The 14,900-nt window shown below is 38.9% G+C and overlaps 1 protein-coding gene across 1 annotated transcript in view; it reads right to left on the bottom strand.

Annotated features, from left to right (window-relative positions):
• The window catches only part of akirin, a 75,273-nt gene that overhangs the window by 28,837 nt on the left and 31,536 nt on the right, over nt 1–14,900 (bottom strand). The window contains exon 3 of the mRNA XM_090379005.1: nt 7,995–8,270. Coding sequence (XP_090235131.1) covers nt 7,995–8,270 — 276 coding nt within the window. The remainder of the gene's footprint in view (nt 1–7,994; nt 8,271–14,900) is intronic.

Raw genomic sequence — 14,900 nt, 5'->3', positions numbered from 1 at the left:
AGTTGCCTTGTGCCAGGTACCGGAAAGTGCTCTTCAAGGAAGATTCGTTATACATGAAAAGCAAACAGTCCATGGATTCTGGTGAAAGATGTTTGATCATTTCATAATGGATGTTGTCTGGTCCAACAGCGGTAGCCTTTGTACGGGCAAGTGCTGTTTTTAGCTCGTGGATAGTAAATGGCCCATTATATGGGTGGAGACCCTTCGATGTGAACTTAAGGGCCTGATTTTCAGTCTTGCACTTTAAGACCAGAAACTCTGGGGAGTAAGATGACGTTGCAGAGATGTTAGAAAATGTTTCCCCAAGAGCATTGGCTATTGCAGTGGAGTCTGCAATAGTACATCCATTATACTCAAGGACCGATGAGGGGTGTGCTGTGTATTTACCCTTCATTTTCCGGATTTTTTCCCAGACTACCTTAGAGTTGGTAGACTGGTTAATAGATGATGTAAAACGGATCCACGATTCCTTTTGACTCTGACGACGGATGTAGCGTGCTTTGGCTCGTGCACGTTTAAAGGCTATAAGGCTGGTTGTGGTAGGATATCGGCGGAATATCCCCCACGCTTTGTTTTGAGCCTTTTTGGCTGCTGTGCATTGTGAATTCCACCATGGTTTGGGAAATGGTGGAAACCGGGAAGATGTTTTTGGAACAGCATTCGCAGCTGCTTGGACAATATTTTCTGTGATGTACTTAACTGCATCATTGATAGGCTCCTGACTGACTGTGCTAAGATCAAAATTTGCCTGATGTTGGAAGGCAGTCCAGTCAGCCTGATCAATCTTCCACCGTGATAACCAGAAGGGAAGACATGGTCTCCCACTGTGTAACAAGGTTATCGCAGGGAAGTGATCACTTCCGTATGGATTCTCCTCCACTTCCCAAGTGAGTGAAGGGAGTAGAGAAGGGGAGCAGACAGAGAGATCAATGGCAGAAAAAGTACGGGTAGGCATGTGGAAGAAGGTATTTGTTCCAGTATTTAGAAGGGAAAGGTCATTGTCATTGAGCATACGCTCTATGACTCGTCCCCTTCCATTGATGTTAGCACTACCCCACAGGGTGTTATGTCCATTAAAATCCCCGAGAAGTAAGAAAGGGGGAGGCAACTGCGTTAGAAGATCATCAAGGTCTTCCTGGGAGATGTCAGTCCCAGGTGGCAAATAAATGGAGCACACAGTTAATAAAAATCCCACTGAAAGGCGAATTGCAGCAGCCTCTATGCTGGTTGTAATTAGCAAGGGCTGCACTTGGGTCTGGTTACCCACAAGGATAGCCACTCCCCCATGTACAGAGCCATCCACAATTCTATCCTTTCGAAAAACTGTGATGTTGTGCATGGTGGGATCATCATTTGCCTTTAGATATGTCTCCTGCAAGCAAAAGCAAACTGGCTCGTGCTTTTGCAGGAGGGCCTTGATGTCATCAATATTTCGCCGGAATCCACGACAATTCCATTGTAGGAATTTAGCCATTATTTTGGCTTGGTGGGTCCATTAGGCGGTTTCCGAGGTGCTGAGGGCTTACTTTTATCAGTCTTGGATTTGTCTTTTTTGGGGAAGAATGGACGCTGTCCCGTGTCCATTTCCTCCTCCGCAAAGAGTTCCAAAACTGAATCTTCGGGTACCTCCTTCTGCTGCACATCCATCTTTTCTTGGGTACTAGGGGGGACTTCCCCTTTCTTTTCTTTCATAATTACCTTTGTCACTTGTGGAGCATTAGGAGTGGCAGCTGATTGGTCCTTCTGTGCAGGTTTTTGAGAACTTAGGAGATAACGCGCGATGGGAGTGAAAGACTCCTTTGGAGGAATGGTCATGTCCGTCTGAGTTCCGACGGAACATCTCCCTGCTACCTTCTGGGCGTAGGTAGGTTTGTTGATATTCAGGGGTTTGACCGATTTCCTTGCCTCCTGGTATGATATATTTAGCTCTGCCTTCAGCCGTTGAATTTCTTTTTCTTCTTTCCACCTCTGGCATGCTCGTGAGTAGGCCGGGTGTTCGCCTCCACAGTCAATACAGGTGGGTTTTGCGGCTGAACATGCTGTTGTTTCGTGGTCCTTTGCACCGCATCGAGCGCATGCAAGGACTCCACGGCAGGCCATTTGAGAATGTCCATACTTCTGGCATTTAAAACACCGTAAAGGGTTCGGAACGTATGGACGCACTGAACAGTTGATGTATCCAGCTTTAATCTCGTCAGGAGGTTTAGGAGAGTTAAAAGTCAGGATAATGCTCCTGGTCTTAATTTTTCCATCCCTTCGCGCAGTAATTCTCTTAACGGCAGTAACTCCTTGTGGTTTCAGTTCTAAGCAGATTTCCTCCTCGGTGACGTCGAGAAGGTCCCATTCCGAAATGACACCTCTCGATGAATTGAGTGTTCTATGTGGTGTCACTGTTATGGGTATTCCTCCAATTGATGTTGCACGGAGTAGCTGCTCAGACTGCTTGTCAGTTTTGGTTTCAATTAAGAGGTCTCCAGAACGGAGCCTCTTAACCGATTTGGGTGACCCTGCTAACCCACTAACCCTTTCTGTATGAAGAAGGGCGACATTTTACCAATTGGTTTTTCTCCGGTGGAGTGTATAATTAGGAACCTTGGAACAGGCCCTGATGGTACTTCAGTTCGCTGCCTTTTTTAGCAATAATGCTATCTGTATCTGTGTATAAATTTTCAGATAGGGACCGGGTTGGGGCCCCTGAAGGAGTAAGTTTATCAGGATTCATATAGTTTTTTAAATTGTTCAGTGCCCGGGCTCCCCACCCACCACGGAGCCCAAAGGGACGCCCACTACCCGGCATGCAATAAATGCGCTCGGGAGTGGAACGCCCGGGCTACCCAGACACTATACCCGCACCGCCGCCAGCCTGAATCCTGTCCCTCGGACCATGAGGGTAGGGGTGTGGCATTGTCACGGTTGACCCTCGCAGGCGAGCCTACTAGCCGACTGATCCTAGCCGGGCCTTCCAGGACCTCCCGTCTTGTCGAAGCAGGGGCCAAAGTGGTGTATTGAAGCTGGGCCCCTCAACCACCAGGATCCCCCTTTCCGAATTTCCAGGGGTCGCAGCGCACGGCAAACACGCCGGATTCCATTGATGTAAGCCTGGAACCTGGGCTGTGGGCGTTGGATCCCAGTGATGCTAGTCTGGAAGTCCAGCAGCGTCACTGGGAGGTCCCCTCACCACGTACAGGCGCCCACGTCGAGGGGCTTCTGAAAAGTAACATACAGCATACATTAACCGTAAATTTTCTTTTGTGTATATATGAATGAAAGTTGTATATTTCTTCAAAGTGATTGATAGGAAAAGTCACGTGGTACTGTTGAATTGGCAAGCGAACGTCATTGAGTAGACGATACTAACAATTCATTATATGGCCAGTGCAGCGAAGTTTGCGGTGTGTGTATGTATGAGCAAGAGCTGCAGCCCAGTAATTTTTACATTTGTGGAAACAATGTCGAAGAGAAAATGTTTAAGTATTAATGATAAAGTAAAGATTCTTCATGATATTGACCAGGGTTTTAAGAAAAAAGATATTGCGGAGAAATATGGCATACCTGCAAGCAGCTTATCTATGATTTAAAAAAATCTAGAATGAATTTTAAATGCAATTGAAGGAGGAGCAGACAAGAAGCGAATTAAGTTGTCTATATACGAAGATGTTAAGTTGTCTATATCAAGATGTTAAGTTGTCTATATACAAAGATGTTAAGTTGTCTATACAGGGTGTTTCAGTTAAACGTTTCAGAACTTCTAAGAGGGGTAGGGTACATCCTGACAACTCGAAATCATATAGCAATGTGGGGTCGGAAATGCTTTCCTGAAGTGGTGTTGTACCCAGAAGCACCATAAAGAAAAGAGACCGTAAGTGAGAAATCGTTTTAATAATACCTGAAAAGAAGCAAAAAGGTACATGGATTAAAGTAAGTGTTCGAAGTTTCTTCCACGGGCTACAATGCACGCCTCACATCTCCGACGCATGGACATCCGAACATTCTGGAATACTCCAGGCGAATTTCTTCGGCAGCTACTGCGATTCTTGCAACCAGCTCCTCGGCATTGTCAACAGGGGTGTCATAAACTAGCGATTTCATATGACCCCAGAAATAAAAATCAAGACATGATAGGTCGGGTGACTGAGCAGGCCAACGCACGGGACCACCACGTCCGATCCACTGTTGACCAAATGTGACATCCAGGTAGTTACGAACATCTCCGCTATAATGGGCAGGGGCTCCATCGTGTTGGAACCACATTGTCTGTTGCATCGATGTAGAAATCTGTTCATCTCTCAAAAGTTGTGGCAATACTTGCTGCAGAAAGATCAAGTAGATAGGTCCGGTTAGACGACACGGTAACAGGTAAGGTCCGATGAGGTGATCTCCCATAATACCGGCCCATACATTGACAGAAAATCGAATCTGTGCTGCACGACGTCGTATTGCATGCGGGTTCTCGACCGCCCAGATATGGTCGTTATGCGTGTTGAAAATTCCTTCCCTTGTGAAGGATGCCTCATCGGAAAACAACACTTCAGCAGGAAAAAGGGGATTTGTAGCACATTTTCCAAGGTACCACTGTGCGAAAGCAATACGAGGTGCATAATCCTCCGGTTGCTGTGTCTGGACACGCTGCACGTGAAACGGATGCATGTTTTGTTCTCGGAGAATCCTCCAGACGCTGCAATGGGAAACCCCGACTGCGTTTGCTAGACTTCGTGTACTCGTTCTTGGATTCCCCTGTACATGCTGCAGCACATTCTGTTCGACGGCTGGAGTCCGTGCTGCTCTTACCCTGTCCCTGTCAGCTCTTTCAAATGAACCTCTCTCAGCTAACCTCTGGTGCAGTCTTGCAAAGAAATTATGACTGGGAATACGCCTCGTCGGATATCATTCCGCGTACAAACGCTGTGCGGCTGGCCCACTACAATTTGCAGCCCTGTGCGCCAAATGCATATCGGCTAACTCTGCGTTCGTGTAATCATCCATCCTACTAACTTGGCGTTCTTGTTCAAGAAATTCGAAATTCGCCTGGAGTATTCCAGAATGTTCGGATGTCCATGCGTCGGAGATGTGAGGCGTGCATTGTAGCCCGTGGAAGAAACTTCGAACACTTACTTTAATCCATGTACCTTTTGCTTCTTTTCATGTATTATTAAAACGATTTCTCACTTACGGTCTCTTTTCTTTATGGTGCTTCTGTGTACAACACCGCTTCAGGAAAACATTTCCGACCCCACATTGCTATATGATTTTGAGTTGTCAGGATGTACCCTACCCCTCTTAGAAGTTCTGAAACGTTTAACTGAAACACCCTGTATACAAAGATGTTAAGTTGTCTATATACAAAGATGTTAAGTTGTCTATATACAAAGATGTTGAAGATGTAAAGCTGTTCTAAAATGGGTGCAAATGATCCGTGAAAAGAATACAGTGAAACTTCTCCTAACGGACACCTCTCTACAACGGACATTTTCGAATTCCCCAACTCTCCTCTATTGGTTTGAACGTGTTTTCAGCTTCTGTCTAGGGGACATTCTCTGTAACGGACGTGGACAGGCAATCTGCACTGTTTCGTTTAGATTAGCACTTAATTTGATCTCCCCATAACAGACAGCAGGCGAGCTCACGGCCCTTTTTCTAGGAACGTTTCTTCCACGTATTGCCTCAATCGTGTGTTTATCTTCTATTTCCGATTCTCTGAATTTTATCAAGTTTTACGTCGCGGTTCTAAACCCCTTTTCAAGAATTTTAAGGCACGTGTAAAACTTCTGATGAATTCGTTGTGTGCAGGGGGGGGGGGATTTTTGTCGGTCTTTTGAGTTTTCAGTTTTGTTCAGTGTCATGTGAAGTGCACAATGTCTTCTTGTAAACATTTAACTTTAAAAGATAAATTCGAACTCATTAATGCATATGATTTAAAAAAAAAAAAAAAAAAAAAACCTTCAATATTTTTTGTGATTTGAAGCAGAAAGTTTCTGAATGTATCAATAAATTTTTATACATTACATCTTCTAAAAAAGTCTCAAAAATTAAAACTCAACAAACTAGTAATGAAAATAAAATTGCATCCTTGAGCAAGATTTATGGAGACTGCAAAACACTGTCCCACGGCACTATCTATTTATGTAGAATTCCACTTCTGCATGATGGCATAGTTGGTGCCCTCAATCTGTACCACTAAGATTGCTTATAGATAGAAAAGAAAAGGAAATATGCCCAACTGTCATCCATATTTTGTTAGAATCAACTCTTGGAGAAGCAGTACATAAATGGTTTTTCCAGTACTATAAATGTGAATTTGCCCTTAAAGTTGTAGTTAGCAGATTCAAGTTCTGGTGTTGATGTCTTAGGCCATATCAACGAAACCATTACAGGCCAAAGGCAGCAGTCCTGCTATGTATATGGGTTTTGAATTCAAAGTCATCTCACCTGTGCCTGAACACCTTTGGTCATATAATGTACACACAATACACACACTGAATTAAGTATTACAATGAATCAGAAATACATCTGGCAGCTGTGGTCTCCTTTGACTCCTCAATACCTAAAACTTTTAAAAAGTAACATTTTTGCTTATTAATACCATAGGTCATACAAATGAATGGCAGGGGCATGATGGCTACAGCATGACAATGTGTTTTTTTTTTTTTTGTATGACCTATTATTGTTGTTCAATATTTTATTAATTCCATTTATTGAATGAAAGGAAAGCACAAACCCACTGGATTTTAACTGTACAGTCAGTCCTCGTATAACACGTGTTTATACTACACAAAATCGATCATACACGATTTATAAATAGGGGAACGATATTGTATATAACACGAACCGAATTGGCTTATGCACGATTCGCCTTTGTGTTTACAAGAAACGGCAGTCGAAAGCGGAATCACCCCAACTGAACGCAACATAGGAACGAAGAGAAGATTCTGAAAATGTACAGTGTTTTTATACAGTATCAGTGAAGGGGGAAACACATTTCACCATAATAACATAAAAACCCACTCAATTCCAGCTATCGGTATTACTGCAAATGCAATTAGATCGACTTTACTACCAGTTCATAACAGATTCCACTAGCAGAAACGCAACTGGAAATTGTTTTTATTGTTTTATGGTAGTAACACCCAGAAATGGTGAGCTAGTGAGGTGTTAATAGTGTCTCTGCCTTTACAGTGTTGTTTATTCAGTTGCTACACACGCAGCTTTGTTTATATGTATCAAGCTTGCCTCCTCATTTTGTAATTGTGCTTTATTCCCTAAAAATGAGTAATAATTCTAAAAAGGTGTGAACAGGAAACGTCCTGGTGAAGACACTACAGATTTAGGGAGAAAAAGAAAAGCAATATTGATACACAGAGACGGACTGGGTCAAAAATTCCTACCTGGGAAAACTTGTAGCAGCCTCACACTAGCGTTTATGGCCAAAATCACACTGGCCTCCAGCCCACCGGGAAAATATATGAAATTATGAAATGCTTTGAGCGAAATGAAAGACCAGTGATATTGCACGTGCTATACAGGCTTAAATGAGGCAACGCCGAGAATTAGAAAGAATGCAAAGAAAATAAAAACAACTTTCACATCAGGAACAACTCAAAGTGTAATTAAAATCTATTGGATCAAGACAAAGAATTGGAAGAGATGGAACGTCATCTGTTTGGATAGAAAATCCAAACAGATGATGACAGAAAATGGCTGTCATCTGTTTGGATAGAAAATCAAACAAAGAACAAATCTGCTTACGATAGAAGCAAAAGCATTAGCAATATTTTATTACGTAATAAAATACTTATGTATTTTATTACGATTTTTATTGTGTTTGGTAATGTTTTGGTTACAAATGTGTGTTCAATCTTGGGTGCTCGGCACCTAACTCTACTTTTCCCATAGGGCCTGTTGTTTATATTGCACGAGGGTTTCTAGGAACACAACTATCGTGCTATACGAGGACTGACTGTATTAAGTTAAAGAAAAAACACTTAAAGAATACTTACCAGCCAATTTTACTGATAAAACACGGTCATATTCTTCACGGATTTGATTCTCTCGCTCTTTCATCATACGCTCACAGATTAATCCAACTTGACGAAAGGTAAATAATGGCTGATCTCTTCTGGCAGGTGACAAGAGGCCGTTCCCAGTGGCAGGTAATGCTAACCCTGATGAGGATGGAGAAGGTTCAGGACTCGGTGGTTCCAGAGGGGTATAGTGTAATTGTTTACGCCGTTGTAACCTCTTCATTTCCTCTCGAATATTTGTGGCTATTTGTTCTAAAAGCAAAATAGAGAAGGTTTGCTAACAACACTATATTTCACTCTCTAATACTATATAGTTATGAATGATATATCCATACTTTTACATCCAGGAAGAAGGAACTTAGTTTTGTTGTTGAAAGTTAATGGTGGGACTGCATTTGAAATGTTACAGTCCAAAGACTCATTTGAAGAAAGCAAATTCTAACTGGTTCAAAGCCAGGCAACTTGTCTAGTGACAACACCAAAGGGACATATAAAGTTACATATGTGGGAAGGAAGGGGGTGAAAAATAAGTGGCTAAGGAATTTTCACTTTAAATCAGGACACAAAAACCAGCACATGTGGAAAACTAACTAGATGGGCCCAGATAATTTGTTGGGTCAATGTGTTGTTGTCAACTACTAGAATAAACAGCCTTCCTGGCAGTGGTGTCAGCCCAGCAAAATTTAAGGTACGATGATTAGATTTTAAAAAATAAAAATGAAGCACCTGCTGAACTGGCAGTTGATAGGCAACTGCTATATATTAATTCAGAAACGTCTGGTGCCATTCACAGATGACTATACTTTGGCTTATGTGCTATTGTGCATCATAAACTCATGTATACTTGAAAGAGATGACAAATTAGTAAATATCTTGTTTTCTTTAAATTTTTTCAAACTTAAAACCCTTGTATGTAATGTTCAGTTTCATAAGTTCAGGTTAAGAGTAAAGAAAACAGTCTTAACAAAATCAAGTTTACTGATTCATCACATTTTCTGCAAATAGATCCAAAGGCAAAAGTCAATGTAAGTTTCTAAAACACCTTATGCAGTAAGTAGTCGTGCATCTGCAATTTGCATGCATACTATATAGTCTTATGTCAGCAGGCCGGTCCATTTTTTTCTATTGAAAATAGACAAATATTGCTAAATACTGCAAATACTAAGTAGGATGTGTCCAGGGAAGAAATCAGACTATTTTTATACTGAGTAAAACTTTTTAAGGTATAGACCTCAATGAATGTCAGGTTAACTGATGTGACAAGTAGAGAAGAGACAAAAAATGCATTGGATGATTATAAATTTTCAGGAACATGGAAGCCTGCAGATTGCAGACTAAAAGAAGAATTCTTTCCCATTCTTTGGCTAATGGGAATAAGAATGGGAAGAATATTAGCAAAGAATTCTTTGATTATAGAGTAAACCCTCGATTTAATGGACCCCAATATAACGGATTTCAGATTTAACGGACCGGACAAATAATAATACAGTAATAATAATTAACTATTTCCATTATTGTTTTGATAATTACCTACTTTTATTTTTATAATCAAATTCAGGAAACTGTAGTCAGGAAATTGTTTTTTATTCTTTCTGAAAACGTGTTCAAATAGCTGTTTTCTCATATTACAGATAAGAGCAGGCGGTGACTTGTGAGCTGAACGTGACTTGGGACACTAAACTACAGGTCTACCGGCTCGCTTTGTTTCGATGCTATCGTGCGGTCAGGTTATATACAGAGTGTTTCTGTCATTTCTGAATTGAGACTTGAAATAATTTTGCAATCCATACAATTTAAAATGGCATCAAGTGATAGAGGAGTTAAAAGAAAGCGTGTGAACTTAAATGTGGCACAGAAATTAGAGCAAGGCATCTCAGTAGCACGTGTTTGTGAAATTTATGGTGTCAAAAAAAAAAACTGTTTCTGATATCCGTAAATCAAAGGCCAAATTGCAACATAATTTTACATTGTACAGTACTGTATATTGTATTAAAGCTTTTTTTTTTTACATTTTAAGAAAAATAAAAACTGGCCCCCTCCAGGTTACATTCGATTTAAGACTTTCGGCATTAACTGACATCCCTTCTCCCCTATTAGTCTAATGTCTAAAGTCTCCTTTTTCCTTCTAATGCTAATATAGTAAACTCTCGAGTTTACTATATTAGCATTAGAAGGAAAGGGATCAACAACAATTGTCTCCCAGATATGATTGGCACAACTATTGATGATTCTGTCCAGGCTGTTGACAAACTACATAAGCATCCACATTTATATACAAAATTTAAAGAATTTAAACTATAAAAGTATGGTTGTAGAATAGATGTGCAAAAATTTTAGTTGTGTCTCATGTGGGCAATTTGAATAAAAATAAGGATTTAACAAATTACAAGAGGTGATGCACAAATAAACATGTTAGTTTTTTTTTTTGTGCATGTGTAGCTGATGTATCCAGTGATAATTTTTTTTTTTTTTTGGCCGATTGCACAGTATCAACAATTATTTTATTTTCTCTTGTACAATTAACTTTGCTGACATCTAATAAAATGGGGGGGGGGGGGTACCACTTACAAAATGTGCATAATAAAATTTTCATGAATCTTCTATACAACATAGCATGGTTGGAAAAAACTACACTATCTGGAATCCTAATTAATAATTAAAAGTGCAACTCGATCTGAATCCTGTGGCAGTGGAAAGATCATGCTAACAGGGGAATAGAGATGTGTCTCACTCCTCTTGCCCCATACTATCCAAAGTTAAACCTAAACTGAACCACAAATTTAGTTGCAATACAAATAAGCTTCTGTGAATAGTTTCTCCACCACATCACTTTGATGAGGGCTGGGTTTGAATTCACTCAACAGTGTGGGGCAAGATTTCTGAAGGACTCCTCAGAGATAGCCAATCTCAGGTAGTGGAAATAGGATTTTTATGCAGTACCTGGAATTTTTTCCCCCAGGCCTGTAAAACAAAAATTTGCCCGTGAACATTGATTTCTCAGATAATTGTCCTACTGTGTTGTGTGTATGCAGTAATCTCATGCACAATATAGGAGAATTTGAGCTTTCTACTAATCAAGCTGGCTTGGCTTTTCAGCCAGAGCCAAAAAATAAAGAATGGAACTGGAAGGAGAGGTAACCAAAAGTCTATAATATTTAGTAAAAAAGATCACGCTAACAGGGGAATAGAGATGTGCCTCACCCCTCTTGTATCTTTTGCCCCATACTACCCAAAGTTAAACCTAAACTGAACCACAAATTTAGTTGCAATACAAATAAGCTTCTGTGAATAGTTTCTCCACCACATCACTTTGATGAGGGCTACGTTTGAATTCACTCACTCACTCACTCACTCAACAGTGTGGGGCAGGATTTCTATGCAGTACCTGGAATTTTCCCCCCCAGGCATGTAAAACAAAAATTTGCCCGTGAACATTAATTTCTCAGATAACTGTCCTACTGTTTTGTGTGAATCTGAGCTTTCTACTAATCAAGCTACCTTGGCTTTTCAGCCAGAGCCAAAAAATAAACAATGGTACTGGAAGGAGAGGTAATTAAATGTCTATAATTAAATGTCTAAAAAAAAAAACAAAAACAGATTGAAATACATTTTACGTTAAAGGTTATCAATAACAAGCAAATTTTACATATCAGTTCTCATTAGTTCTAACATTTAGATCCCAGATAACAAATATGCTCAAATTCAATCAACAATGATTGTCAATGTTTCAGAATAAATTTTGGGAAGTATATTAACTAGAATGCTTTGCACTTAAAAAAAATAAATAAATAAAAAAATAAAAAAGTAATTTAATAGAAACAAAAATACTGATGCATTAAAAACAAAGTTAAAGTCATAACAAAGAAAAAATTTTCTAGTTTAATTATGTAATACTGCATATAAGTATATTTTACACTACACTACTGTATTTTGTTTAAAATACAGTAATGTAGTTAAAAACTTATGAAAATTAGTCTGTACATAGGTACTTTTTACTACAGCTACTAAGTAATAACTAAATCTGAAACCTCATTCAAAATCCAAAAAAAGTTGAGTTTCTTTGTCTGAAGTATTCGTTCATCTTGGATAATCGACATAACACTTACATATAATATAATTAATTTCATGTGTTATTTCACCATTTTGATGATGGCTTACTGCAATGATTTAGTCCCAACATCACTGTAGCTACCTAATCTCTTGTATTTTAATATTTTTAAGCCTTATAGGCACTATTTATTTTTAATACACTAAATTATTCAACCACATCTTTCTGAATTAATTTTTTCTTTTACAAAGTATCGCATAGTATAGTTTGGCTTACTTTGTGGTTATTTTATGGATTGCCAATCTCTTCAGGGGTCACTTTTTTTTTTTTTTTTTTTTGAGTAAGTATTAATAGGTTATTTTCGTTGCTTGCCTATAAATTTAAACTTTTGGTGAGAAGAACAAAGGCCTAAGTTCTACAAATTTCAGTGCCTGGAGAGTAGGTACTTGCAAGGTAATCTGGTTGAGATGTATAGAGCCTTGAATGGGTTGAGCAAGCTGAATGCTGATGGGATTCTTCCTCTTGCTCAGATTAAGAACCTGAGGGGGCACAGATTCAAATTGAGGAAAGACAGTTGTAGAATAGATGTGCGGAAATTTGCCTTTAGTCAGCGGGTAGTTGATTGGTGGAACAGACTTCCATCTTTTGTTGTGGAAGTTCATAGCCTAAATAAATTTAAGGCTGAGCTGGACAGGCATTTGGAACGAATGGAGAGGTAAAATGGGAGTTTTTTTTTTTTTTTTTTGGCTAATGATGCATAAGCTTGCTTTCTTGCATCGTATGTCTCTACTAATGCTAATGTCCAAAACCTCTTTGCAGTTACTGTACATTCTGGTGTATAAGTTGACCTCCAGTTTTTCCCTTGAATTTGTGCTTAGTCACATTTGTTGCATATGACTCGCTTTTCCAAAGCATCTTTTTAAACCTATAGTGCTGAACTACAGTGAAATCTGCATTAAGAACCACTACCTATGTTTAGATCCTATTTATTTCTGCTCTTTCTTGCCTATAAAAAGTTAATGACATTTTATCACACTGCACAATTAACTGTAAAGTGAGCAGTAAGCTATTCCTACAGTAAACCCTTATATAGTAGGTTACAAAAACAAATCTGAAGGCACAGATGATGACATAGCATTATTCTTATTGGTGCTACATGTGTGAGTGGGAGGCTTTAATGTAGCTGAGCCACTCTTTGTTGCTTGTTTGGTACTCTCTGCCAATGGCTTCTCTGTAAATAACACTTCCATATGGAAGGCCCCCGTAGCCAGGTGGTCAGGAGTAGGAGTGCAGTAGCACATGCTCTTTGAGTAGACTGAGGTTCAAGCCAACGACTGCTAAATACAGTCGATCTGCCAACCTACAATGGACCAACGTGGAAGATTATGGTCCATTTCCTTCAACATCAATCACTGAGGAAGCTTCCATTGTGCAGTGGATTGATGATGGCTGCAGTTTACCTTTTTTTTTTTTTTTTTATGGAAGCTATTAGAAACCAACAATTTCAAAAAGTAAACCTGAAAACAATTCCTAGGTAATTTCATAAACTGTTTTTGTCTAATGAAGATAGACAAATTTGTGGGTTTTGAAAGGTAAGCAACAGTGTATTTGTGTAAAAAAAATACATATAATAAATTTAAATATATTACTATTAATTAATGTCCTCTAACCCTAAGAAAATACTTAAATTTAAGTTTAAGATTTTATACTTGGCACATAAGTTGACCTTAAAATTTTGGACAATTTAAGTACTTTAAAGGTTGATGACTTACATGCCAGAATATATGGCATTGGTTTTATTACTGCTTCGATATTTTATATTTCTGTTTATATTAGTCTCTGCTGCTTTGCACAAGCCTATAACAGTGTACCCTTCATATTTTCTCATACAGGTCTCTCATATAATACTTTTCGCTCTTTAGTCAGTTTAATTTTATAGTCTTGTGCAAATTACTGTGAACAGTGATATTTAAAAAAAAAAAAGAAAGATACATTTATTTCATAATTCAAGAACAAAATCCAAAAGAAATACACACTATTTTTTCATATAAAAAACTGAATGATAATTTTTTTTTTTTTTTTTTTTGGATGAATGGCAGGGAGTAAGGCCTTGTTGAAAACTGATATTCCAAGTTGAAGCTAGCTTATTCGGTTTGGGCAACACTTTCGTTACTAAAATTATGTATTTAGTCAAATTCATCATCCCATCTATACGTGCAAGAAACCCACAATACGGTTCAGCAGTCTGTTTTCTCCAATCTTTAGTCCAGATTTTATGCCCGTTTGGCCAGTTCAGTTTCTGATTAGCTTACAAGCTCTCCAGCCAAACTCTAAAAGTGTGCAAACTCTAACAGACTGCAGAATAATGTATTTTCCTACCAGTTCCAGCCAAATGGTATACAGTCACTCCCCAGCTTACGTAATACTCGACTTTATGTAAATTTTTGCTGGCTAGTGCAAACTTAAAAAATTTAAAGAAACGTATTTTACATCCCGTAGAAACAAATGAAGGTATTTTGAAAATATCGTAATGTGAACTCAATAACACCAGTTGAAATTTTCGCTATATAACTAAGATATTATTTCTCTAAAAGGTCATTTTTATAATGGAAATTGCACTACACTTTCATCGTTATCATATGTTCCGCTATAAGAATCATTTTTTGAATGCCTCTGTGATATTTTTCTAAAACACAGTACTGGAGGCCACAACCATAAAACAATTTGCACTTCCGTGTTTATTGGGCTTTGCTGTTAGCGCAATATATTATAAACAGGTAGTTTTGTTTTGTTTTGTTATTTGGTTTTTAGGAGCATTAGCAACTAAGGCCATA

This window comes from Mastigoproctus giganteus, chromosome 8, assembly GCF_048544385.1.
Source record: "Mastigoproctus giganteus isolate SK-2022 chromosome 8, ASM4854438v1, whole genome shotgun sequence".
In the NCBI taxonomy this organism is placed as follows: domain Eukaryota; kingdom Metazoa; phylum Arthropoda; class Arachnida; order Uropygi; family Thelyphonidae; genus Mastigoproctus; species Mastigoproctus giganteus.
The sequence above is the reverse complement of the archived record's forward strand: the minus strand, read 5'-3'. Positions and strand labels throughout refer to the sequence as shown.